Raw genomic sequence first — 26,978 nt, 5'->3', positions numbered from 1 at the left:
ACTATGTGATGATGGGCACAACTTTGTGTATATGGAATATGACGCGATTGATGGTTAGGTGTTGTACACTTGTACTATTGTCTTCATTCGTCGCAATGGACCGATCAAAATTGATATAAATGGTGTAGCAATTTGTTGCTTCTCTTTCATATACATGTCTGATATGTAAAAAGAAAAATAAATTTTAAGATTAACCACTTTTAATTATCGAGGTTCTTTAAATAGATAATGTGATAGAATTATTTATCGTTTAAAAAAAATTAGTTACATGTATAACTGTATGCAAAGCCATATTATGATAGTCAGAGGTTGTTTGTTTACCTCTTAATAGTTCCATTAAGAGATAACATCTGAATCGTTAATAAGTGAATCTTGTTTGGTAATTTTTTTTTGTCTCTTAATGGTTTTAAAATCATCTGAATGATTTTGTATCATGAGTCTCTCTTAACCCTTAAGCGCCCTAATTTCATTGTAAACAGTTATCAAATAGTTATATTTCATTTTGCATTATTTCATCAGAGTCTCTTAATCATTCTGCACCAAACCATTCAGCAACTGTCAAACAGTCTCTCATTGTTTAAAAACAAAGTTTGCATAATTGTACACACACATATGTATATATATATATATATATATATATAGCATAACATAACATTATGATTGTATTATTTGTATCATAGTTTTATGTTATTTTATGTGTTATTTATTTTACATTAATATGAATAGTTGTACATTTTAGTAGACCATAAAGTATTAAATATTTACAAAAAAGGTATTTTAATTTGGTACGATATAATTATTGAGATCACATGTCATCTGATGGTGTTTGTTGTAATGTGTACAAATTTCTTATGTGATAATATTGTTTGATAATTTACGTAACCGTTATTGACAACTCACAAAATGATATTTTATGAGTGGACATGAAAAATCGAAAATATATATATATATATATATATATATATATTGGAAAGATTTATTTGAAAAGTGGTAAATATTTCAAAAGTAAAAGTGATCTTAACCTTTCATCTGGTCAATATTTACAGTTTTGACCGTGAATCCATAATTCCTCGTATGGAAATGTGGAAAATAGAGAATAATTTCGTAACTTTTACAAATAAACGGTAAATGGGTTCATATGTGAACCCATGTTATACGCATATATATGAACTATATGTTCATATTTGAAGCTGTTAATTAGATTGTATGGGAATCATACGAGTTTATATGTGAATCAGTTAATTAATTAATATGTGAATCACACGGGTTCATATGTGAATCAGTTAAAGTAATTCATATGAACATATAGTTTATATATGAACCTGTTTGCCGTCTATTTGTAAAAATTATGAAACTACCCTCTCTATTTTTCGTATATTCGCAATTTTGACCGGTCAAAGTCGTAATTATTAACCAGTTAAATCCGATCTTGATTGTATGAAGAAATAAGTACACTTCTCTACTTCTCAAATGTTCTTCTCAAAATAATCTTTGGCTATATATATATATAATATAAATGATCGTGTGAGAAAGAGAGTTAAGGTGAGAAGTGTAAGAAGAGATCTCCACTATTGATCACATTTAATCTCAAACTCACCCACGAATTATGATTGATACGGGGATTGATCTAATGTATCTCAGTATATATATATATACACTTGTGATCACGTGAGACAAAGTTGTTTTCGTGAGACTCGTGAGACACGTGAGACAAGTTTTTTACACTTAATAAAACTTCACAACAAAACACTTTGAAGGTAACCTTTACAGTGTTTTTGTTGTGAAAGTTCGAATTTTTTTATCTTCACAACATTTTGTTGCGAAATTTCAAGTGTAAAAAACTTGTCTAACGTGTCTCATGAAAACAATTTTGTCTCACGTGAACCCACCCATATACATACACACACACACATATATATATGGGGAGAGAGAGAGAGAGAGAGAGATTTTGGATCATGTGAGACCAACCTGTTTTAATGAGATCCGTGAGACTATCTTTTTGCTCTTGAAACTTTATCGTAAAACACTACGAAAGTAACCTTTATAATGTTTTTGTTGTGAATGATCAGATTTTTTATCTTTACAATGTTTTGCTGTGAAGTTTCAAGTGTAAAAACGTGGTCTCACAGGTCTTATGAAAACAGGTTGGTTTTACGTGAATCCAACCATATATGTGTATATCTATAATACATACATACATACATACATACATACATACTAGTAAAGTGCTCGCGTGATGCTGCAATGTGCTTCTCAATTTAAAACTGAGATTTTAAAATATCAATCATGTTTCATTTTTGTTCTTTTTGTGTCTATCCCGATTCTAATTGTATACATCTGTAGTGTAACTAAATGTAAATTTTGAATAGATATAATTAACAATACGTAGTATAGATTCGTATACATGTTTTTTCCCCAACAATAACGGTCATACATGCTTATTAATATAATATAGATATAGATAGTATAAACTTATATGTATTTATGATACTTTAAAATATTGTTAAATCAAGAAAAAATCAATATTGAACTAATTTTGAAGGTATTGTTGAAAAAAAAATATTGGTATAATTATAATAAAAAAGAAATATATTTTTTTTAATGTATTTTTAGTTTATGATTATGTATTTTTCTTAATATTTTAAAGATGTATAAATAAAATGTAAAGATATAAAACAAAATAATTCATAGATATTCATGATATTTAATAGTATGATTAAATGCTAAAATATTCAATATTGAGGTCATTTTGAAGGTATCGATGAAACAATTATAATGATATAATTTGTAGATAAAATAATATATATGATTATTTATGTTAATATGACAAATGTGTAAAATAAAAAATTAAGGGATATAAAATAAATCAAATAACTAATTACAAGGACATAAAATTTAAAAATTAAAACTGATTTAATTTTTAGTATAATAAGACGTAGGTGGTTTAAAACTTTAAAATTTATAAATTAAAATTTAAAAAACTTATAAATTACACTTATAAAATGACTAGAAGATTACTTGCACAATGTAGCGATATACATCTTAATTTTAATGTTTCGTTCTTTTGTCTCAGTTTATGTTATAATATAGTTGTATATGGTTATAAGAAAACAATAATGTTTTTATTTTTAAATAAACTCTAAATATGAAGATATATCATAAAAAATTAAAAAAATATCGATATTAATACCAAATTAACTATTTTAAAATTTCTCATATTTTTGTGTATTTCTTTAATTCATTTTTTTGGTTTAATATATAATTTTTATAAAGACAAGAATTAAGTATTTTGTTAGAACTCAATGATTATCTTAATTATATTTTAGATTTTTTATATTTAAAATGAGATGATTATCTTGTATTTGATTATGTTTATCTGCAGTTAGTTACACGAATTCAGATATGAAACTTTAATAAGTTGTACTTATACACAATTACTTGTAACTTTAAATTTTAAGTAATATGCATAAATAAACAATACTTCATACATAAAAAATGATTTTTAAGAACTTTTATCAAATACTTTATAATATAATATAATATAGATACCTTTTAAAAATTTAAGAATATATTTAGATATATTCCCAAAGGATAACAAAACCGGTAGAAAATTTCAATAGTTTGGTTTCGTTCGGTTATTTTGGATAAAACTTTGACGGTTTCAAGCATATTAGATACACAAACATATGTATCTACACAAAATATCATAAATTATTAAAAAATATAAACCACAAAATATTTTAAAAAACCCAAACACAAGGCCTAAAACTACCCAACCATCAAATCAGAATGATTCTATTGGTCGACACTTTTTTATCTCTAATTTTCACAAAATCACTATTTTCACTTGTAATTCTGATGATTAACATTATTATACAAACAATAATCAATATTACTTAAATGGTTGGATATACATTTTGAACGACTTCTAAATTATTTAACCATATTTGTTAAAGAAAACGGTTGAATTATATATAATTTTTCAATAAAAATCACATGTAAATCATGTGATTTTGACCTCGACAGACCACATCACACACACTTACTTTGACCGTTACTGAAGAATCACAAATAATTTAATTGTTTTTATATTCTTCTGTTTAGTTATTGTTATCGTAACCAATTTTAGCAAATATTAATTGAAAAAAGATGATATATTTGTAGAGAAAAAAATGGTGGAATGAAAGCGATGGATTTTGTTCAAAAAAGGGAAAAAAAAAGATGGATGGAATGGTGAGAAATGAAAAAAGAGTGGCGAAATTGTGAGAAAGCGAAAAGAAGAAAGGCTAAAATGTCCATTTTGCATGTATATATATATACGCGGAAAAATCGTTGCAAAATCAGATGGAAGTGGAACCCTACGATTAGAGTCGTAAACGAGTTTCCTCGTCGCTCTATTATTCGTTGAAGAAGAAGAAGAAGAAGAAGGTAGGCGCCAAATCACACAGATAAGCAGTGTAAGCTTTTAACAATGGACGCCATCGATCCTACTCGCGGTTTTCTTAAAGATGTTAAGCGTATCGTAATCAAGGTGATTGTTGATTACCTTGAGTTTAATCGTATTGATTACTAGTTCTGTTTTTTTGTTTTGTTTGCTTGATCCCAAAATTCTCTGGTTTCGAATGTTGCATATTCCATTCGCCATTTTTTATATTTCTTTGTTTGATTTTGTGTTGTGTGCGCGTGTGTGTGTGATTGTTTGATCATGCAAAGTTTTGGTTTTGTTGATGACAAATTGAAGGGTGTGATCGTCTGTGTAAATTTTGCTTTTTTTTTCTTCAAGGGTTTAATTGTATTAGTGGGAGTAGGATTTTGTTTTTTTTGTGTGCTGGGTAGTGAATTAAGATGGAAACGTTACTGGGAGTGGTAATCACGTAGTTCATTTTACCTCTGAGCCCTGTTCATGTGTGATCTGGATTTATCCAGCTGTATCTTAGAAAGTCATTTAGCAGTGACCCTGTAATATTCTAATAATCGGGAAACTTGATTTTGAGAATTTACTCCCTTGATTAGCAAGTGACGTTTGGGGCAATTAGGTGTACCACATGTGATATAGGTCTTCTTTGAGACGATTACTTGCGGTGTTGGAGGGGTATGCTAGATTACACCTCTAAAATGGATTGATCATCATGGATTGCTTGTGCAGAATAAATTACAATCTAAAGATACTTGCTGTTACAAATAAAGAAAGGGGTGAAAGTCTCTCAAAACTTGTGGTTGAGATGGATATGCGAGGATGGCCAACTTTGATTCAGTCACTATAATTTATATATATCATATCTTTTGCTTTTTAATGGCAATTTTACTTTTTACTATTTAAAATTGTACTGATATGGTGTTTATGTTCAATATGGGTAACACATATATCTATATAACAATGGCCTAGATTACTCTGAACTGATTCTTTTTCGGATTTAAAGGTTGGGACGGCTGTTGTCACCCGAGATGACGGAAGACTTGCGCTGGGAAGATTAGGAGCACTTTGCGAGCAGGTGGATGATTATGACAACACTTGTTCTTGCAAACATATTTGACAAGCTATGAATGCTCACAGTGATATTTATCTCTTACATGCAGATTCAAGGACTAAATTCTCAAGGATTTGAGGTCATCTTGGTGTCATCTGGTGCTGTTGGAGCTGGTCGACAACGACTTAGATACAGGAAATTAATTAACAGCAGGTACTTAGTAGAAACTGCATCATGAACTTCAATCATTATGGACCTGCTGCTGGAGTTCTTTTAGTTATAGACATAGTTTATTTATAAAAAATATATTTTTGCTTCTATTGCATGATATTTTTCTTTTTTTACTGTAAGGCATCCAAGGGCTATTCTTGTATGCAAATATTTTGGATCTTATGACCTATTTAGTGACAGACATTTGACCCGACTGTTAGTTAGTTGTAAAACGAGAATTTGGTGAACAAATTTCGATGTTAGTTTTCTTTCCTTCTATTTGATAGTTTTCCGGATTGATGTTTATTTTTGTCTTCAAGAATTTCAACACAGGACACCAGAGCACATGCATTGACAAGGTTAGGTGTAATGGATGTGGGGATGTGGCCCTGCTCCCTTTGTAAGTTGTCATACTTGCCCCTTCTAGAAAAGATGATGATTACACCCTAAACAATCTAACTTTCTATCTGCTAAACCAAAGGTTGAGATTTAAATGCCACCATATAATTTTGCCAATGATAATACAAGATCATGGCTTATTCTGGTTATATCTAACAAGAGTCTTCTGAATGACTCAAATTACAGCATGCTGGACAGATAACTTAATATTATCACAGGTACACACATCTAGTCATGTCTCTCAGACAAAGAGATCAAGAGGCCCTCGATCATGAGGTACCAATAAGTGACCTTGAAGCCAGGGTTTAATCCACATAATAGGCAAGTGTTGGTGGGAGAGGCAGAGAGAGAATCATGTGATAATCTGATTGGTTGAGCACTAAAAAGTTAAAAATCTATGATGCAAGTCAGAAATGGGAAGCATGTAACTTACCCAATTAAAAAAAAGAACAGTGGCCGTGAACTTTTAGTCGGATGTAAGATTATAATGAAGCAATGCTTTAGTTTCACTCAAGTTCTAGTCTAGGTGTGTCCTCATGTGGGCGGGTATGGTGCTTGGCATTACCCAATTCCATACTAAGCGCTTCTGGACAGATATTTAAAAGCAATACCTAATAAAAACTAAAAATGAACCATAGAAATGGATTTCTAGTACTTAATCATTAAAGATGTTTGGATTTCTACATCCTCTTTAACTAAATGTGGATTTCTAATCATATCCAAGTTAAAACAGATATGAAGGTGAGAGCGCTAAAAGGTCAATAATGGATCTAAGAAAGAGAAGATGGCAGCAGTAATGATGGAGTCTAGTAAGTTTGGTCCAATTTGGGACCTCAAAGTTGAGATTAATCTGATATTGAGTTCTGTTGTTGCATTTTGGATCAATCATACTATGACGCCGTACAACTACATTGGGATCATATTATGCATCTCTCATAAGCTAATTTGGCTTGTTTTTCTTGGATTTTAATTTCATTTACATACCTTTATGTTCTGGTTATAGTTATAATGAAGTTCCTGTTCAGTTCTAATAATACCAACTAATAAGATGATACTAGAGTTCCATTTGAGCTCAAAGTTTAGGGGCTGTTTGGTCAGGCAGAGAAATGAAAATAGGAATGAAAATGAAAATGACAGGGAATGGATTTTCATTCCCCACAATTTAACCTGGAATGAAAATTTGGGCTTATGGGAAGCCATTATATTATATAAAACCAAACAAATCTTTTTATTTTCATTCTCATTAATTACTGTTTAGTACCTCTTACCAAACATCCCTTACTTTTAAGTGAGATGTGGGTAGCAGTGTTGAGATGAAAGCATCTCTTGGGAAAATCTAATAATTTCTAACACATGGATAAGTGTTATAGGAGTGTTGGCAGGTGCCACTGCAATGCCAAGTTGTAACTTGTAATTCATAGTTTTTATTTAGTTGGATATATAATGACTGATAGTTTTTCTTGTTGAAGCTTTGCGGATCTTCAGAAACCACAAGCTGAGCTTGATGGCAAGGCATGTGCAGCTGTTGGACAAAATGGTCTTATGGCACTTTATGATACATTGTTTAGCCAGGTGAATCCATAATCTGCAGTACTTTTACATCCATGTGCCTTCTTTCATCCTGCTTCTTGCTCAACTAATTGCTATTAATTATTTGCAGCTGGATGTGACATCAGCTCAACTTCTTGTGACTGATAATGACTTTAGGAGTCCAGAATTTAGGAAGCAACTTACTGAAACAGTGGATTCGTTGTTGTCTTTAAAAGTTATCCCTGTGTTTAATGAGAATGATTCCATTAGCACCCGGAGAGCTCCATATGAGGTATACCTCTCTTATTTTCTAACTTTGCATTCTTACACACAGCTTTATAAAAATTTAAAATTTGGTATCAACTCTCTCTATCTCCACATGCTCTTGAGAGATATCCTTTTTGGCCTTCACCTAGGGGGAAAATAACCTTTTCTCTCTTTTCCCTTGCTTATGTGACAACTTCTTGCTTGATTTTCGTGTGTGTATGTGTCCAATTTATTAGAATACTAAGTTTCTGCTGCAGAGTAACTTCAATTCTTATTATGCTACATGCTTTCATTACATTATGTCACATGCAATCTTTTATAGGATTCTTCTGGTATATTCTGGGATAATGACAGTTTGGCAGCTCTACTGGCGTTGGAGTTAAAAGCCGACCTTCTTGTGCTGTTAAGTGATGTAGATGGTCTTTACAGTGGCCCTCCCAGCGATCCCCAATCAAAGCTAATATATACATACATCAAGGAAAAGCTGGAAAATACAATTACTTTTGGTGACAAGTCTAGGTTAGGAAGAGGTGGTATGACTGCTAAAGTAAAAGCTGCCGTCTATGCTTCTCAAGCTGGCATCCCTGTTGTGATCACAAGGTATTCACTTTGTGGGAACAAGACAGTTTAATCTCTTTTCCTCTATAGGAATTATCTCTCAGATCTGAACACAGGCATGGGATTATAAAGTTTGAAACTGCTTAATTTTTCATGTCAGTTTTTGTGATGTTCCTGCCTGTCTGTCTATTCCGACTTTGTATTCACTGGTATAACATTTATTCATCAGCACACCTGCACATTTAAGTTAAAAGGGAGGACTATTATTTACAACTTAAAACAAGTGAATTAATTCATATGATCTCATAGAAATATCATAAGACCAACAGGATTACCTAACAGCCCTAGTTTTTGGAACCCCAAGAGGGTAGATCCAAACTCATTACATTTCAGAACCTGACTTTGCTTGACATACCTCTTATACAGACTTTTCAAAGTGTCTGCCTTAAAGGTAATGTAAACAAAGACCATGATCAGGTAGTAAAATGTCCGTATCATATGCTGTTGTTTGACATCCCAATGATTGTTAGAGAAGATGGTTTACCTATATAACTTTCTTGTTGAGCAATAACTACAACCTTTAGCTATTTACTCAGGTCTGGTATGTTGGTAATCTTATAACTAGCCAAACATTTAGAAGGTTGCATATGCAAAACTTCTGAGGCCCCTAGTTAATTAATTCAAAAGGATACAGAAAAAGAAGGATTGTTTAGGATCAAAAGACTTAGGTGTTGCAATTATGTCTTTATTATATAGCTTATAATGTTATTGAAGAATTTCAGTCATCCCAAGTTTATGATTTACCAAACCATTTCATATGTTTTCAAGGTAGGTTTTCTATGCCTTCAAAAAATTTATATGTAATATCCGTCCTTGTGGGTCAGAGATACAAGAGGCGATCTTTTAAAGTGATGCTTCTCACATTCCGTGAATAGCCGGGTCAAAAGGGGATCGATTCCGTAAAAGATTGTATCAGTAAATGGAAATTCAAGAAATATTGAATGGTGATGTGGGCGGGGGCTTCCGAGGAATACAGATAACTTCTGGGTTTTTTAAGATGTAGGGGTTTTATTAAAGCCGTTGAATTCGGAATATGGTAAAGTAGCTCGCTCAAATGACCCCTTTTCATAATGAGAATGTATATAACCCTTTGGATAATAGGTACTGTAGCTGGTATTCTTGTGTGAAACCTATTGGACTTATTTTTCGTCTCATGTTCCCCCATCGTTGCTTTTCTTTCTGTTACTTAGAAAGTGGTTAGGTCTTGAATCTCGAAAAAAAATACAGAAATAGGCAAAAAATTTGAAGTTGAAAGTACCAGAAATTCCTAGAGGCATACAATCAGGAGTTTTAGCTCCGATTAGCAAAGGACCGGAGAAACTTTCTAGTCCTTTGCTAATCGGAGCTAAAACTCCCGAAATATGTCAGAAGATTTTGATTATATTCCATAGAGTTCTTGAATTTCAGCTGATTTAGGTAGCTTGCTTCTCAGCAAAATGAAGGAAATAAGACTCATACATGGAGAAACCATTACCAGTTATCATATAGTCGTTGGATCCCTTCTAGAAGACATATAGTTCCTCTCAATTTTCTCTCAAGCTAAATGCATCGAGTGTTCGAGACATGACATTTTAACTTATGGAATATAGAGGAAACTAACTAGTATGTTACAATTTGCAACTTTATTTTATGCTAAAAGCGTGCGTAGGGCTGGGTATTTTCCACCAGGTCAACCATTAATGAGATGGCTTGCGTTTGCTCTCATAGAAAGGGCTAACATGCTGAAAATGCTTCAGAGTTTACTATTGTGTCTAGAATAAGAAGTCCTACTCTTTACAATTGGATGTGAGCTGACGACTAAAAGTTGCCAGTCTTTAGATCTATAATCTAGATAGAGTGGTCCTGGTTGTTCTTCAAAGGCTCATAGGTAACAGACATGTATTTGTAAGGAGCAACCATATTGTGCATTGAAAATAACCTGTGGCATTGTGTTCTCACTTGTTCTTTAGTGTCTGCTTTTTATTGACATAATATATAGCTGATTCAACTTTATTAAATTTGAAGTGGCTTCGCCGGTGACAATATTATAAAAGTTCTCCGAGGACAGCGCATTGGTACGCTATTTCATAGAGATGCACATACATGGATCCCAAGTGGAGAGTTAAATGCACGTGAAATGGCAGTTGCAGCAAGAGAAAGTTCCAGGCTTCTTCAGGTATTATTGGATTGTTTCACTGGTTTTAAAGTTGTCTATGAAGTATTTTAGCAGTAAGAGGCAACCTATGTCTCTTGATCTGATCAATGGATCTAATGTTGAGCACCACACTTTCAATACGTTGATCATAGTTATGGTGCCATGACTAGGCATGGCGACAGCAAACCATTGGCATAACAAGTTTGATCTATAAAATCATACTTGTTTCTATTCTCTAATGCAGGCCATGCCTGCAGAAGAGAGGAGTAAAATTTTATTAGGTATAGCTGATGCCCTGGAAGCAAATGAGAAAACAATCCTACATGAAAATGAAGCTGATGTTGTTACTGCACAAGATGCTGGATATGAATCATCATTAGTCTCGCGGTTGGCTTTGAAGCCTGGGAAGGCAAGTCGTATTTTAAATTGTGGGCTTTATCGTGTAGAATACCACTTTTTTCTTCCTTTGAATTTTCTATTATGATTTTGTTCCCTCTTGTTGCATATGCTATAACTAGATAATGGCTGCCCGTTTTCACAAAGGTTCAGTTTTCATATATTATAGGTCTCTAGTCTTGCAAAAGCAATCCGTGTGCTTGCCAAGATGGAAGAGCCAATTGGTCAAGTATTAAGGAGAACAGAGGTAAGGAAGTGGTACTTTGACATTGCTTTGTACTTCTTTGGAGTTTCTATGAAATCAGGATACTCATAAATTACAGGTGTGCAAATATGAGTTCAAAAGTTCAAAGATATACTACAAACTTTTTCTAGAAGGAAATATTTTGGTTACTTCTGTTTGAAACATTAGAGATGCAACCCTGATTTAGAATTCCGGTTCTTAGAATGGAACAAATGGCCTTTGGTTGATATATCCTTTAATGGCGTGGATCTGTTTCTCTCTCTAATGATTATTGTTGCATCCAGCTGTCAGATGGTTTCATCTTAGAGAAGATGTCATCCCCCTTGGGTGTTCTTCTTGTTATCTTCGAGTCTCGGCCCGAGGCACTAGTTCAGGTATACACATAGGAATTCCATGTGTGAGTGTTCTTAATTAAAGTCCTCTTACTGTATGTGCATGCTAGATGCCTTGACTGTGGCTGGACATATCATTACATTCACGAGGACCCTCTCATTATACATCAGAATCCCTTGTGCGAGTTTTCTTGATTAAGTACTGTAATCTGTATGTGCATGCTAGATGCATTGATTGTTGCTGGACATATCATTACATTCACCAGGACCCTCTCATTCATAAGTTTGTTCTGCGGATGCTACTTTGGTATTTTGTGCAAAGTTAGCATGTATGATTCTTTTGTTTCTGAAGCTAATTCCGACACTCCCTCCGTTCTTTATTAGTTGTCATACTTTGACTTTAAACGTTAAACCTGTATGTTTGAAATTTTTTAATTAAATGCCCTTTTTTCTGAGGTTATATAAGCATCTCTAGCCACCTCTCAGTTGTGGATACCGCTACCTGAACATCAGATGCAGGATATCTTACGCACCAACTTGTTTTTTATTATTTAATCTAATAATCTTCTACAGTGTTATCATTGGTTCTCTTCATATTTTGTGTTACTTATTGTACCTTATCCTGCATTATTGATTTTTCTTGAAAGACTAAATGCTTTACTACATTTAAATTTAAAAGTGTTTTTTTTTTACCATCAAAATCAAAGTAGGATACTGGTAGAGGACGGAGGGGGTATTTTGTTGTACTACTTAGTTCGAGTGTATGCAGACCTTTTAACTGCTCAAGGGTATCTTGAACTTCAAATTGTTTTCTGGTTAATACTTGGTATTTGATATTCGACCTATTAAATAAGACAGCTTGCGAGCTTGTAGACGCTATTATTTGGACAATGAATACTGCCCCCACCCGTCCTATGCTTGACGTAGGAAATGGCCAAGGGGGGGGGGGGAGCAAAAAAACAAAGTCTACCTTGTCTTTTCATTTGTTTTTGAAGGAATATAAACCAGATAGAAACAATGGTATGTGGCAGTAGCTTCTGTTTTCAGAAACCAAATTTGGTGTACAAATTTTTTGTAGCCGCCAATCATAAATTGTAAATTTGATTATGATGTTTTAGGATTTACAGAACTGGCTTAATAAAATATCTGTTGACTGCTAGACTTATTGAGGTTCAATGCTAATAAAACACAATTCATATATATATGTTCATCTTCTGTTTTGGAAATGAAATTCTCTTTTTAAATGGTTCTTAATTTTGATATCAAACAGAAAACACATAATCCGCATTAGGAAATAGATGTAAACATGAAACACAGAAGGTAAGTATTACCAGGCAAGGCCTGAATGAAATGCTTTTGTTTAAAAATGGAATTGCATTGGTTGACTAGGTGATGACTTATTATGTTAATGAGTTCTTCAAATGGCCAGTAATAGTGATTTTATTGTTTTGAAGACGACTACTAGTGGTCATGCACAATCATGTCTTGATATGCATTTCACTTTCAGTTATTTTCAATCATCACTTATTTTGTTAATACTCTCATCTTCAATAGTCAGAAATAGTGATATATTTTTGTTCTGTTCTGAAAATAACTGATATCTATCATGTGCAATCATGTCTTGGTTAGCATTTCACTTTCAAGTTTCAATTGGGTTTTTTCTTTTATCATGCAAGTCTTAGATCTTTCTGTGATCAAAACAGATAGCATCATTGGCCATCAGAACTGGGAATGGGCTCCTACTGAAAGGGGGAAAGGAAGCAAAACGCTCTAATGCAATCTTGCACAAGGTCAACTTTGTTGAGTTAATTAATTGATATGAAAGTATTTTTAACAGTGTCTCATTTTGTTGATGTTATATTGCTATACTTTTGCCAACATTTTTTTAGATCATCACTTCATGCATCCCAGAAACAGTTGGTCAAGGGTTGATTGGCCTTGTGACTTCTAGAGAAGAGATTCCTGAATTGCTTAAGGTTGGTTGTTCGATGTGTAAAATTTTGTTCTCTACTCTAAAATAACCAGGAGAAAGCAGTACCGGGTAATATGCAATCTCAAATCTGCTGCAGCTTGATGATGTTATTGATCTTGTGATTCCAAGAGGCAGCAATGAACTAGTCTCTCAAATAAAGTCAGCAACACAAATTCCTGTTCTTGGCCATGCTGGTAAGATGTTGTTAAGTGATGATATATGCTCTCTGTAAATCAAATGATGTTTGACAGATGCGGACGATACAGTAATTCTGCTTTCTTAACTTTTTAGATGGAATTTGTCACGTCTATGTTGACAAATCTGCTGATATGGAAAAAGCAAAGAACATAGTTTTGGATGCAAAAACGGATTACCCAGCAGCTTGTAATGCTATGGTATTTTTCTTTCTTAAAGCATCTGGTGCTTCCCCATTTGGGGTTTGTATGCTGCTTTAAGCATGTTCCTTTTGTTTCTCACCTTTCTGATCTAAGGTTGATGGTTTAATGAGAATAAGAAGAACAACCTGACTATGGAGACAGAAGTACATATACATATTTGTTGCTTGACCAGAGATGCTTGATATTTGATATGCTTTTTATCACCAGGAAACACTTCTTGTTCATGAGGAGCTGCTGGAGAATGATGGCGTCAATGAGCTTCTCATTGAACTTCAAACAAAAGGCATGAAACTCTTTTACATTCACAAACCTATCAACAGAGATTTCTGTCTGTCTATTAATCTATTTCTTGGCATCAGTCTATCAATATATAATTGTGTATGCTTACAAAATGTATGCTTCTTTTATTAAACCGGATAGTGTTCAGAGGCAAAGCGTTACCTGAAACTTCTCCTTTTGGGGTCCCTTATTCACGTAAGGAGTCAGGGATAATGTATATGTGATCAACTAGATATGAATAAGTTTTTCTGAAGATGATTTTCCATTCATGTTCTTCTTGGTGTTTAGATGATACATGTCACTATTCTATCTTGTGCCATGACGTATAGTTTAATTTGGTAAAGATTTACATGCATATTATACATTCCTGCATAATATTTATCTTGAATCATTTCAACTTTTACCTCTTGGTTATTTGTTTCTTTTCTTCTTTGGTATCCCTAAGTAACCAAAGAGGTTCACCATGTTTTGATATACAAAAATTTTCTATATGGCAAGTTTTTGCATTAACTCTAGTATGATTATTGCTCAATCAAGAAATTCTTTGAATTGTTATTTGAAAGCACTCATAAAATTAAACTAATATCATCAACCAATTTTATGTAGAGGTCTAAACCCATCGCTTACCAATTCAAAGAAACAACCGTCACCTCGGAAGCCTCTATGAAACTTATCTACACTCCCGATCAGTCTTTAACTAAAATAGACATCATAAATCTCCCAATACTAATCACTGCCACCAGGGTCATCTGACTACAAAAGTACTTATGCCTTCCTCTGATTAGATCTAGGTAGTATTAAGGCCGTAAGAGTTATATCCAACATCCGGTTCTCTTTTATATATGAACCAACTTGCCAATTTCAGTTTTGAGTACTCTCTTCCTGAATTTTTCTGGTTTGTCAATATACCCAACAGTGAACTGATCTGAATCAAGTACTGATTCTTTGAGAAACTTATATAGCCGCATTGTAATAAGCATTATTATTTTACCTTTTTGTGAGCATTATTAATAAAGGCTTGATGGAAGGACTTTAACTGTTATATTGATGTGCTTTTTTCAGGTGTCAGTATATATGGTGGTCCAAGGGCAAGTTCCTTGCTTAATCTTCCACCAGCACCATCATTTCATCACGAGTACAGTTCACTGTCTTGCACTATCGAAATTGTCGATGATGTGCATGCTGCCATTGATCATATACACAAGCATGGAAGGCATGTTAACTTATATAGTCAAACTCTCTTTCTATGTAGTCATGAATCTTTATGTGCATGCCTTGTACATCATTATTTTACAAGGCGCTCATAGCTCTATCCTGGATACTTCTTTTTGCAGTGCTCATACTGATTGCATTGTAACAGAAGACCCAGAAGCTGCAGACATTTTTTTACGTCAAGTGGACAGGTGCTTGCATCTTCTTGCATTTCTATTATCTGCTCGAAGCTATAAATGCCTGTGGACCATTTTTTGAATTGTTATTAACCGGATGTTTAATATTGGAGATTTAATGTTCACATTTTGTTACTTTTACTAATGCATCACAATGGAATATCCTCTGGCTGATCACTTTTGCAGTGCTGCTGTTTTTCATAATGCAAGCACAAGATTTAGTGACGGATTTCGTTTTGGTCTCGGGGCAGAGGTATGGTATCATTTTTAGAATAGCATACTTTAATCAATGTTTTCTCTCTTGTAAGTCATAGTCCCGTTGGTTGTCCAATTGCACGATAGGTTGGGATAAGTACGAGTAGGATCCATGCTCGTGGCCCCGTAGGAGTTGAAGGATTGCTAACAACGCGATGGTATGTTCATGCTTTTCTCTTTGTTTACTTTTCAGAATTCCCATTTTGTACGAAAACAGTTCTCTTTTCACAGGGTTTTCATGACTACTTGAACAACTGATAGATTTTTCTTTTTCACTTCTCACTTCTGTTTCCCATTGTTCATATAATTGATAAATCTAAATGCACCATGTGCTGTTTCTAGTAAGTTATACTTAGCATGGTTTTAAGGGCAATGTTCTTTAATCCATATTGCTCAGAACCGTTTAAAGAAAAAGTGTGTCCCTGGTGCAAATCTTCTCAGGTTTGCGATGGTTGGGGAGGGAAGTCTTTGTTTGTACCTTGCATTTATAGCAGGTGGTGTTCTATTGGCATCACTCGGTATCCTTCTGATCTGATAGCCTTTTTACCTGAATAACTTTAAGTTCAATTTATATAAAGTATAGACCAAAACTTCCCTTATGTGAGATAAACACAAAAGTCCAAATATCTAAATTCGACTTCTGTTTCCAGGACAAACATTTAGTAAGGACAGTTACCCAAAAAGATGAAACAAGTGGGATGCAGATTTTTGTTGGACCAAATAGCACAATACAATTTCCATACATCATAATTATCATGCTTCAAATACATCATTGTTTATATCAATATTGGGCAGATAAACAGTTTTATTTAGATTTGGGACTTGTTTTGCTGTTCCACTTGTAATCTTCATGATTTGATGCCAAAACACTTTCCTTAGTTACTATGAGGGTTGGTAAATCATGTTAGAAGTGAAGTCTCACATGATACAGTAGCTGGTATCTTTCCTAAACTAACAAAGGTTTTCATCATGCTTCAGTAGCTTCCATAGATGGGAACAGCCTTTTCTAAAGTTACTTGCTTAGAGCCTAGATGGGGATACCTATAGTAAATGGGTAATGACTTCATATCTGCGAAAGTGATCCTTAATCAATGCCCAGGGACATCTGCACTTATGATGGATAGAATTTGTGAAGAAAATTAATTTAAAATGCCCAACTGACACTTTTTGGGTTTTCCTCCAATGATACATGAAAATATATGGATATCACTAACTAGATAGTCTCCGTTGATAAAGAATTCTTGTAAGTCTATATAATCCTGCCAGACGGATATGATTGTGTCTCGTCGACTTATAAATTCATCCCTACCTTCAGCTCTTTGGCGTGGTGTTGTCATCATTATTTGCATGGGGAAGTTAGAAGTTAGATACACACCTCATACCTTCATCACTATCATATTTGTTTTGCATGATCTCATTTACCAATTATGTGATGAACAATTGCCAAGTATAACTGTAATTTCTTTTGTTCAAGTAATTGTTGGAAGTAGTTTACAAATTCTTAAGAAACTAAAATTAAAATATGCCAATCCAGAGATTTTTCCCGTAAATATTATTCTCATTTCACAATGGATATGAATTAGATTGTAGTTCTGTAAACACAGAAATAGAACAATTGGTTGTTTGTGCTTGAAAGCAGGGACCCGCAGGGGGGAAGGGGTGAGATGTATGCATACATGCCCTCTACCCTAGAGTGGCTGTTTCCGTGTAGACCCCAACTTACCGCCTTTTCTTCTCTGATTTATACCTCTTGCAGTTTATTGCATTAGAAAGACTGCAAATGTGCTTGTGCAGCTTGATTTAATGTAACAAATGAAGGAAGTTTATCCTTTAAGAATGCCTAGGATGTTGCATATACTTGGCATCTGTTCTCTTCATAGTAGTTTATGTTGGATAGGGGTCTAAACTGGATTCCTAGAGAAGTGGCGGGGTTAGAATCGAATTTAGTTGGTACAATTATGGTTCTTTTAGCCAATAAGCATGCAAAACAGCCAATAAAACGAGCTTCAAACGCCATGGTTGTTGAAAACACTCAAGTGCAGGACTCTTGCAAGTAATCTTCAACTGATTTGCTGTGATCTCCAAAATAAGGCATTCTGCAATTTTGGTATTTCTAGAAGATATATCACTCTAGCCACAACTGCCCCCAGATTATATCATTCAAAATGCAAAAAAAAAAAAAAAAAAGAGAGAGGGAAACTATACAATTACAATTTCCAGATGGAACCCTTTAAACACATTATGATTTGATTCTGTTTGTTTAAATTTTCAGGATTGCAAGAGGAAATGGACAAGTTGTGGATGATGATAAAGGGGTTGTGTATACACACAAAGACCTCACTCAGCAAGCTTAAACTGTGGTGTTTGGAGCATTGAGTTGAAGCAGGCAGCCCCTGGATGGTGAGCCCACTTGAGACTATGGATGGACATATGCTTGCCTTATGAAGTGAAAGAAATCAAGGTAGCAACATTAGTGATATCTTTTCCTCATGAACAAAATTACAAAATGTTGTACAATTACATTTAACAGCTTCATATGTGTTCGTGACATAAGCGAACCAGGCTGTCTTTATTTAATAAAATAATCCAATTTGTTTTGGGGATCCAGGGGCTAGAGGAGAGGGGGAAGCAATTCATGTAATCAAATAATCCTACATTGCATTATTGTAGTTTCAGTTTGAAGTTTAGAGGAAACCTAGTCCTATATAAGACCAGCTTTTGGCACTACAAGGTTCTATTTGTTATTGGGTTCCTTTTATAACTTCCTGTTTGTTGTAACATGAGATGCTGCACCATTCCCATGCACCTGGGACCTGGCACGTGACCTGAAACTCACGTGGCTCGTGTGCCAGACGTGCGAGCTGTAGCTCGTGAGACTTTGTCCCAAGAACATCTGCGACACCAAGTTGCATGACCTAGCCTTGCTAGGCTAAGTCCAGTGGAAAGGCTTAAGATTTGCGACCAGGTGATTTGGGGGTATGCGACCTGACCATGTTCATGTATACTCTATTTGGGAAGTGTGCAACCTCAGGTCGCTGCCTTAGGTCACATACGTGAAATGGCAGAGAAGAGGCCATATTCTAGAGTTCATTCATTGGCCCAAGATATATCTTTTGTTTTCTTTCCTCTTTTTACCAACTAATGTACAAGGAGCATCGTATTGCTGATTTTAGATCCATTTGAGCTTGTAAGTATCGTTGTAACTCTCGTTTGATTGATAATACCAATCTCTTTCACACTATGGACGTATACTATTACACCGATAATGGAATCACGTTAAATCTCAGCATCTTGATTTGCATGCTAATGCTATATTTGCGTGTTTTGAGTTAGTTCTTACCTATCTGGTGCTTGTGGGTCGACCAACGTTGGCGGACTACTGTTTCATATGGTTGGACCCTTGTTTCTGCATTGTTGTATTGGATTGTTCACAAGGATCCCAATTTGTTTATTTGAGACCTTTCGGGATCATTGTATACTTCTGCAGTAGACATTTCCTGCACACCTATATCTACATTGTTCGTAAAATATGGTCGCACTATCTTTATATTGTAATTAAGTATGCTATAAACTTATAACGACACTAATAGGAAGAGTTTTGGCGATAAAAGTTGATGGTTATTGCAAGATAGTCTATTTACATATGGTAATGGTTGGATTATTTTTATTTGAAAGAGATCAATTAAACGATAAATTAATATATTGTTAATTTAAAGAGTGTTCGTAATTTATAGATGTGGGTTCTTCTTTTTCATTATACCATAATCTTTAATTTACAATATTAAACGACCATATATTTTAAAAAGGTTTTTCTAAAATATACTATCTTATTGACGTTAGTGATTTTGTAACTAACCCAAGTCAGTACCGAACGAAAACAAAAGATATTTTCTTGAAGAGATTAATTTAAGCAATATTAATTTTAAAATATGTTAGTGTAGGATGACGTATTGGTTTGATTGATGCACGTTAAGCACACTTCCATAAACAACTTCCAAAGAAAAGTAGACAAGGCCTTCAACATGTCGTTTGCAATCCTTAACCGATTCAGATACCATATATGTTGTTAGAACCTACCTTATATGAAATTGTCGTGTAGTCGACAAAGCTTTGCTTGTTTCGGGATCTTTCTCCAATAGTTGGGTAATAGTACCCGAGCACGATCATACATTTTTGTGTCACATGCATCTCGTCATCTTAGGACCACTTGTAGTTGTTTGAGTTGTTATAGTAGAGCAATACAACCATGGTTTGACGTAGAATCAAGAAAACCTAAAGTATGAGTAATAACCAAGTCCAAGAGAAATTGATCAAAATAACCAATTTATGCAACCAAATTCACTTTTTAATGATTATTTAATAAAATTCTCGTTTTAGCCCGAGTTAAGACAAATGTCTTAACGAATTAAGACACCTATTTTTAGATTAAGAAAATAAGCTTTACGGACATTGCCGTCAAAAACTAATAAAAATTGAATTCGATCGAGAAAATGGATCAATTTGGGACAAAGAATGAAAAGCAAAATTGTTGGTACTTTACTTTGATTGAAGTGGAAGTATCCGTACGGAAGTGGGTTGAAGTTGCGCCTAAAAATCCAAAGATTTGGTGATGAGATGAGTTGGTGTGCCATTGCTTCCCGTTTCTGACTTCAATCGCCGGAAAAGGGGCAACAAGTCCTGTGCGTACTCTTTGCGGAATCAGCGTCAGATTAGAAGGGATCTATCTCCCATTCAATTTCATCTACAAAACCTAATTTCAATCTTCTTCATCCGTGTTATGTAGCTAAATAACACATATACATACATATGATGAAGCCATGTTTTGGGACTCCAGGGATCACCAGTGGCCTTGTCTTGAGGATTTTTCAGTTTTTATGTGCTGCTGCTTCTATCGCAGTCATGGCTGCTTCTTCTGGTTTCTCTAGCGCCACTTCCTTTTGGTATCTCTCAGTCAAACACACAATTACTGTTCTTGATATCTGTATTTCCTTAATTCATGTTATTGCTTCGAATTGTAATTTCCTTTTGCTATTTAAGGGTTTTTCTCTTTCTAAAAGAGGGGAATTATATTATTAGAAGTGCGTTATCTCAAGTACTTACTTGTTCAAGTTTGATCAAATTATCTATGTGCTGACCACCTTGTAACAATTTAGGTAATAATAGGATCATGAATTGCATGGAAATCCTTACGTATTCCATTGATTGGTTACTGGAAATGGAAAATACCAATTTTTGGATAAGGTGTAAGTTTCTATATTTGATTATGTTTCACGTTCATTTTAAAAGAGATGCAGTCATCCTTACAGATTTTAGATGTGGTTTTTTCCAATCAAAACACTTTTGTTGCTATTTTGTGTCCTTGAAGTTTAATGTGAGTAGACTCGAGCTGGGATGTTCTTGATTAACCGTATTCATATGAAAACAAGTATGCATTAGGTTGAAAAGAATTTTATAGTTGGAAACATGTTCTCTAGATTTGATATTTGCAGAAATCTGTTTGCTTGCATCTCTAGGCTAGTGAAGCATGCAATAAGCAATCCTAGTAGCACACTCCTCGTTACTACCAAAAAACGATGAATTTCTTTGCGATAATGATGACACCATTACTTAATGTTGACGATGTGCAGAGTTTCTTGGGGAATTGCTAGCACAGTAAGAGTTCTAAGTTCTAAAGACGGGTTAGGACAGACAAGATGCATGATTAGCACATTAGTTAAGAATATGTCAACCAAGAAAGATGGAGGTGAAAAATGACTTGAATCCTTGAGAAATTCTAGAGGTTTTTTTTTTGTTTCTGCAAAAAAAAATTCTTGAATCTTGAAAACAACTGAAAAGTCTAGCGAGTATAACATACGGAGAATGATGTCAATTTTGTGTGTGTGTCGTAGTTGACGTGCTACTGTATGGTTGGCCTAACTATTGTAAATAGAGGCTGGAGCCATACAATAGGTTGCTGGTGGACCTCTCTTTTGTCATCGGTGAGGTGACATTTATTCCTTAACCAGAAACATGGTTACAAGTTTCTAACTACAGTTGGTAATCCAAACCATCGATAATCCCACATAATGAGCAGGCTGCAGTGCCCTGTGGGTGCTGACAATGTTTTTATTGAGTTGGTAGTGGAGGTGGTGCACTGAGATACTATCTCTAAAGCTATGGTTATCTTGTAAAACAGTTTGGTGTATCTACGTTGATTTTAACTGTTGTATTAGAAGCATTTTTGTGCTAACAAGAGGAAAAAAGACCTTTGTAGTCATCTCACATTGTACGTCATTTAAATAGGTGGATAACCTTGATATCAAGTGTGTTAGGGCACATAAGTAGTCCTATAAAGTTCTGCAAATTGATCAAGGAGAGATACATGAACTAGGGTTAAAGTGGGCTGGAAGCAGTTTCTGAAGGCATATTGACCTCTTTTTAATTGTTCACTATTGCTTGAAAGCATGATTACAGTAGCAAGGAAGTGTTTTGTGATCTCATAAGAGTATGGTCCAGATTTTGGGTATTAAAATGTTAGTGGCCAGAATCAATTTAGAAACTTGAATGCATTTATTTGCATCATATTCATTTCCCATTCACACCACATAAATAAGACCCACAAACTGGAAATGTTAGGCATTGCTGGTTCATTTTTTATACCCTTTCATGCCTTTTCCCTTTTCTAACAACATATTTTGGCTCTCTGCATGTGTCTTTCGCATGATACCGAATTATTTAATGCATTTTATCCTTAAGATAGGACACTATAATTGTTATATTTGCAAACAACATTCCTAGGGACACTCTTTTGTGTTATATTTGTTATTCTAATTTGTGGTGGTGTGTTTGATTGATATTAGCTATCTAATTGCGGCAATGGGACTAGAAGTTTTGTGGAGTTTGGGACTTGCCTGTCTTGATATTCATGCTCTATGGGTAAAGAAAGATCTGCAGAGTCAAATCTTACTAAGTCTTGTCGTTGTTGGCGATTGGGTACGTTACGTATGCATGTAGTTTTACTTTCCAAGATTTGTAATAAATTTGACAAGTTCTTTGACTGACCAACTCAGGTAACGGCAATCCTAGCGCTTGCAGCGTCATCATCGTCGGCTGGAGTGATGGTTCTGTTTGTAAGAGACTCGGAGCTGTGCAAGTTGGAACCCATTCTTTCGTGTAGTATGTATCAGATATCCATAGGTTTGGCTTTCGGGGCATGGTTTTGGCTCGCCATCTCTTCTCACACGGTACTTTGGTTGTTGGCCTCCCTTTCTTGAATTTGTGTCAACTGTAAATATGATCATATTTTGACCTAAAACTGGGTTGGTTTTCTATGTTTTTGTACAAGTAGAAAGGGTTAATTACTAAGAATTCAAATCATTTGCTTACTTTCTTGACCTATTTTGTAATCACTAATTTACCAGGTTCTGAACCAGTTTACAAAAATTTGGTTATACTTGTACTATAAAACACCATTTAGATAAAAAGTCTTCAATGGATTAGATTTATTATAGGGAAATTTATAAAAATAACCATTTAATACAACCATTTGCCACAAAATAATCGGGTTTTTAAGGTTTTTGCGTTTTGACCACCCAGATCGCCCCCGGGGGCGATCCGTACATGTGGGGGGCGATCCACATTAGAACTCTTAAAAAAAATTCAGCCTTAAAAGACGAGATTACTGTTCACCCTCGAAGACCGGGTTTGACCTCGCCCTAGGGGGCGATCCAGACTGTCCCATCGCCCCCAGGGGCAATCCAGCCTTTTAATCTTTTTTTTTTTGGTATTTTTAATAAAACTGATACGCCATTTAAGTTGTGTTTTCTAACTTTTTTAGAACCAAAATTCATGGGTAAAGGTTTAAAAATAAACCATTATAATTATGGAGACGCAAAAATTATTTTTATCTGTTTTGGGTTTCGTAAATCAGATATTATATCTGATTTACGAAATTTGACCTCTATTTCGTCATTTTGTGTTTTTTATTTAACAATTAAGGGGTGTTTTTAATAAAAATGGAAAAATACATAAATTGTGTCTTTTTACGTATTTAATTTTAAATTTCATGGTTTTTCGGTATAAAATAAGACAATGGTAATTGTGGTTACGAAAAAAAAAATTAGCTGATTTTGGGAGAAAAAATCAGACATTATATCTGATTTTGCGGTTTGTCATGTTATGACACTCTATGACGTCGATTTGACGATGGATTTTGTTTTATTACTTAACGTTTTATATAAATTGGCGGTGGGGAAAAGTGTGCTTGGACCATATGGGTTTGCACCGCTAACGTCAGGGAAGAGTGTGCTCACAGCATCGGGGTAAAAAGTGTTTTGGACCGCCCGGGTTTGCACTTGATGGATTTCCTCCATAACCTCCATTGTCGATCACATATAGTGTCAACATTTTTGGTAAAGTTTGACGAATGGCGTTGTGGAGGATTACCACATCATCGTCGTCCATAAACTGATATAACGTATTCGTTTTAAAAAATAAATTGAAAGGACCACGTAAACTTAACTTCTTCGTCACACGTTTGACGACTCCAGAATACGTTATTGGCGAAGACAAACGTATTGCACATGTGGGGGAGGTTATCGAAAGGTACTCTAAAACACCATTTATATTTTGGAATAAACCACCACTTCGAAGATACACACAAACATCATCACTTTGACGTGATTTCATGTTTTGTGATGGTTGATTGTGTTTAGTGAGTTAAAGGTTGTGATGATTTATTGTGTTTAATGGGTTAAGAGTTGTGAGAGTAGAATATATGAGAAGAGAAATGAAAAGCAAGGTGTGAAAAATTATGAAGTAGGAGGTTGGTATTTATAGTGAAATTAGAGTTAGAAAAAAATGAAAAAAAAAATAAGAGATGTACGGGTTTATATCTGATTTACGAAACCCAAATCAGATAAAAATAATTTTTGCGTCTCCATAATTATTATGGTTTATTTTTAAACCTTTACCCATGAAATTTGGTTCTAAAAAGTTAAAAAATACAATTTAAATGGGGTATCAGTTTTATTAAATATACCACAAAAAAAGGTTTTTAGGCTGGATCGCCCTTGTGGGCGATGGGACAGTCTGGATCGCCCCCTAGGGCGAGGTCAATTTTCGGTCTTCGAGGTGAACAGTAATCTCGTCTTTTTAAGGCTGAATTTTTTTTAAGAGACTTGATGTGGATCGCCCCCCATATGTACCGATAGCCCCCAGGGCGATCTGGGTGGTCAAAATGCAAAAACCTTAAAAACCCGGTTATTTTGTGGCAAATGCTTGTATTAAATAGTTATTTTTATAAGTTTCCCTTTATTATATGGTTCAAACAGTAAATGGTTTTTGATGGTAACACTATTTTATACCATACCAAATTATGAGATTTATATTTAATTTATTAAATTTTAAATATTACTCTTATATTTATTACTTTCACAATTTATACTCATGTTCTTTTTTAACAACAACTTAATAAATTTTATTATGAAAATTATTAAATAAAATAAACATTTTATTATATGATAAAAGTTACATTACAAAGCAAATGTAAAAACAATTCATATATATGCATTTAAACGTTAGAATTACCATAATTTTCTACTAATGACCAGGTTCGTCCTTTAGCATGTTAAATGTGAGATTTTGAAAAGGGACTTCGAAATTTGGAGCCCAAATTTACATGTGTTTAGGGTATTTTTATCGACATGTGTAAAACTGTAACCGATATTATTAATGGTTTATGTTTAGTTTCAGATTGTTAATCGTTTTTTGTTTAACCCATTTTTGTTCTTAGCATATATTTTCTTTGTTATTTCGTTTGTGCAATGTAATCAAAAGTTTTCCAAAAAGATTGGAACGTCCCTGCTAATGATCGATTAACACATTTTTGAAGTGCATGGTGTGTATTTTTCGTTGATTTCACCATCACAAACAAAAAAAATTGTTATTATTATTATTATTATTTGCAACAATTTAAACTTCTATTGATAGCACGTATCTTGCAACTTTAATTGGTATATCGAAATTACGTTCGTTTTGGATTTTCATATTATCAAAACTAATATACATAGTCATTATGTCATGTAACACGTCTTTTTTTTTCTTCCAAAAAAGAAGTGCATCTCAAGGTTGTGTGCATTTTCTTTAAACGAGAAGTGCCTTTAAAAAAACAATCAAATTCAATATTTGCGGTTTGGAAGATCTCAACCCAAATTGCAACCCAACCCAACCAAACGACAGGGGTTAGTCGGGTACTTGGGTTAATACTTTAGTACATCAAAATATGCTTCTATGTTTGTTACCTTGAATATGTTGTTTTCTTTACTCAATGCCTACAGTTTGAAGATTTTACAACTCGATTAGACATCAGATTGTTTCGGGTTAGATTATTTTGTGCTAAATTGGGTTGATTGGTTGAGTTTTTGAGCACCCCTAATTCCAACATATGAGTATATGTCGAGGTTGAACAAGCACAAATTTTACAGAAAATGACTCGACATGAACCAACCTTGCCTACAACGATTTCGTTTGGTACTAGTTTACAAATTTTTCCTTATCAAATATTAACAACAGTGTAATTGGTATGAGGTTGTGTTTGTGTTTGAGATGGTAGTAGACATCTACAAAATTTTAGTAACTTTAGAATCTCAAATAAAATGAACTAGCCTGTCAAAACTTATTTTAATTTGAGCTAAGATCCACATTTCACCTATTTTCATAAATTGCCAAATGCATTTCTCTATGAAAATAGGTTATTTAGGTAGCCATCATCCAATTATGTTCAAAGTAATTCTTGGATGTTCGTGGGTATCTATCTGATATATCATATATTGGAATTGACACGTTTAATCCCGCTATAACGCCTTGAAAATACTTATAGATAGCCAATACAGCTGTCTATGATATTTCCATGTAAACTAACCAAACAAAAGTATCGTGATCCCACATAAATACTTGATTTAGGATTCATTGTGATCAGTCGTATAGAACACGACTATTTAAGTGAGTAGCCAAATGCAACTATTCGCTTAAATCTCGTTATTTGGACGCATTGTCTCACACAACAATCATCCGACATGATTGGCTAGGCATTGCCCGTACCGGAATCCT

At 34.1% G+C, this 26,978-nt stretch overlaps 2 protein-coding genes across 3 annotated transcripts; both read left to right on the top strand.

Moving 5' to 3' along the window:
- The first annotated feature begins 4,349 nt into the window (after window positions 1-4,349).
- LOC112524092 (delta-1-pyrroline-5-carboxylate synthase-like) lies at window positions 4,350-18,618 on the top strand. The gene is made up of 20 exons (XM_025133736.1): window positions 4,350-4,531; window positions 5,421-5,492; window positions 5,578-5,681; window positions 7,547-7,649; window positions 7,738-7,899; window positions 8,197-8,474; window positions 10,497-10,647; window positions 10,871-11,035; window positions 11,192-11,269; window positions 11,551-11,640; window positions 13,302-13,388; window positions 13,488-13,574; window positions 13,668-13,764; window positions 13,862-13,965; window positions 14,176-14,251; window positions 15,310-15,460; window positions 15,582-15,650; window positions 15,822-15,888; window positions 15,978-16,048; window positions 18,163-18,618. The coding sequence occupies exons 1-20, from the start codon at window positions 4,472-4,474 to the stop codon at window positions 18,242-18,244; spliced, it is 2,154 nt and encodes a 717-aa protein (XP_024989504.1). The 5' UTR covers window positions 4,350-4,471; the 3' UTR covers window positions 18,245-18,618.
- Window positions 18,619-20,381: 1,763 nt separating this feature from the next.
- Window positions 20,382-23,255, top strand: LOC112525106 (CASP-like protein 5B1). Of its 2 annotated transcripts, XM_025135064.1 has the most exons (4): window positions 20,401-20,569; window positions 20,674-20,830; window positions 22,730-22,862; window positions 22,940-23,255. In XM_025135064.1, the coding sequence occupies exons 2-4, from the start codon at window positions 20,697-20,699 to the stop codon at window positions 23,141-23,143; spliced, it is 471 nt and encodes a 156-aa protein (XP_024990832.1). In that variant the 5' UTR covers window positions 20,401-20,569; window positions 20,674-20,696; the 3' UTR covers window positions 23,144-23,255. The 2 variants fall into 2 exon arrangements, with proteins under 2 accessions (XP_024990831.1, XP_024990832.1); XM_025135063.1 differs by having other exon boundaries at window positions 20,382-20,830.
- Window positions 23,256-26,978: the final 3,723 nt, after the last annotated feature.

Source organism: Cynara cardunculus (assembly GCF_001531365.2).
Source record: "Cynara cardunculus var. scolymus isolate 2C chromosome LG 13, CcrdV1, whole genome shotgun sequence".
In the NCBI taxonomy this organism is placed as follows: Eukaryota; Viridiplantae; Streptophyta; class Magnoliopsida; order Asterales; family Asteraceae; genus Cynara; species Cynara cardunculus.
The sequence above is the reverse complement of the archived record's forward strand: the minus strand, read 5'-3'. Positions and strand labels throughout refer to the sequence as shown.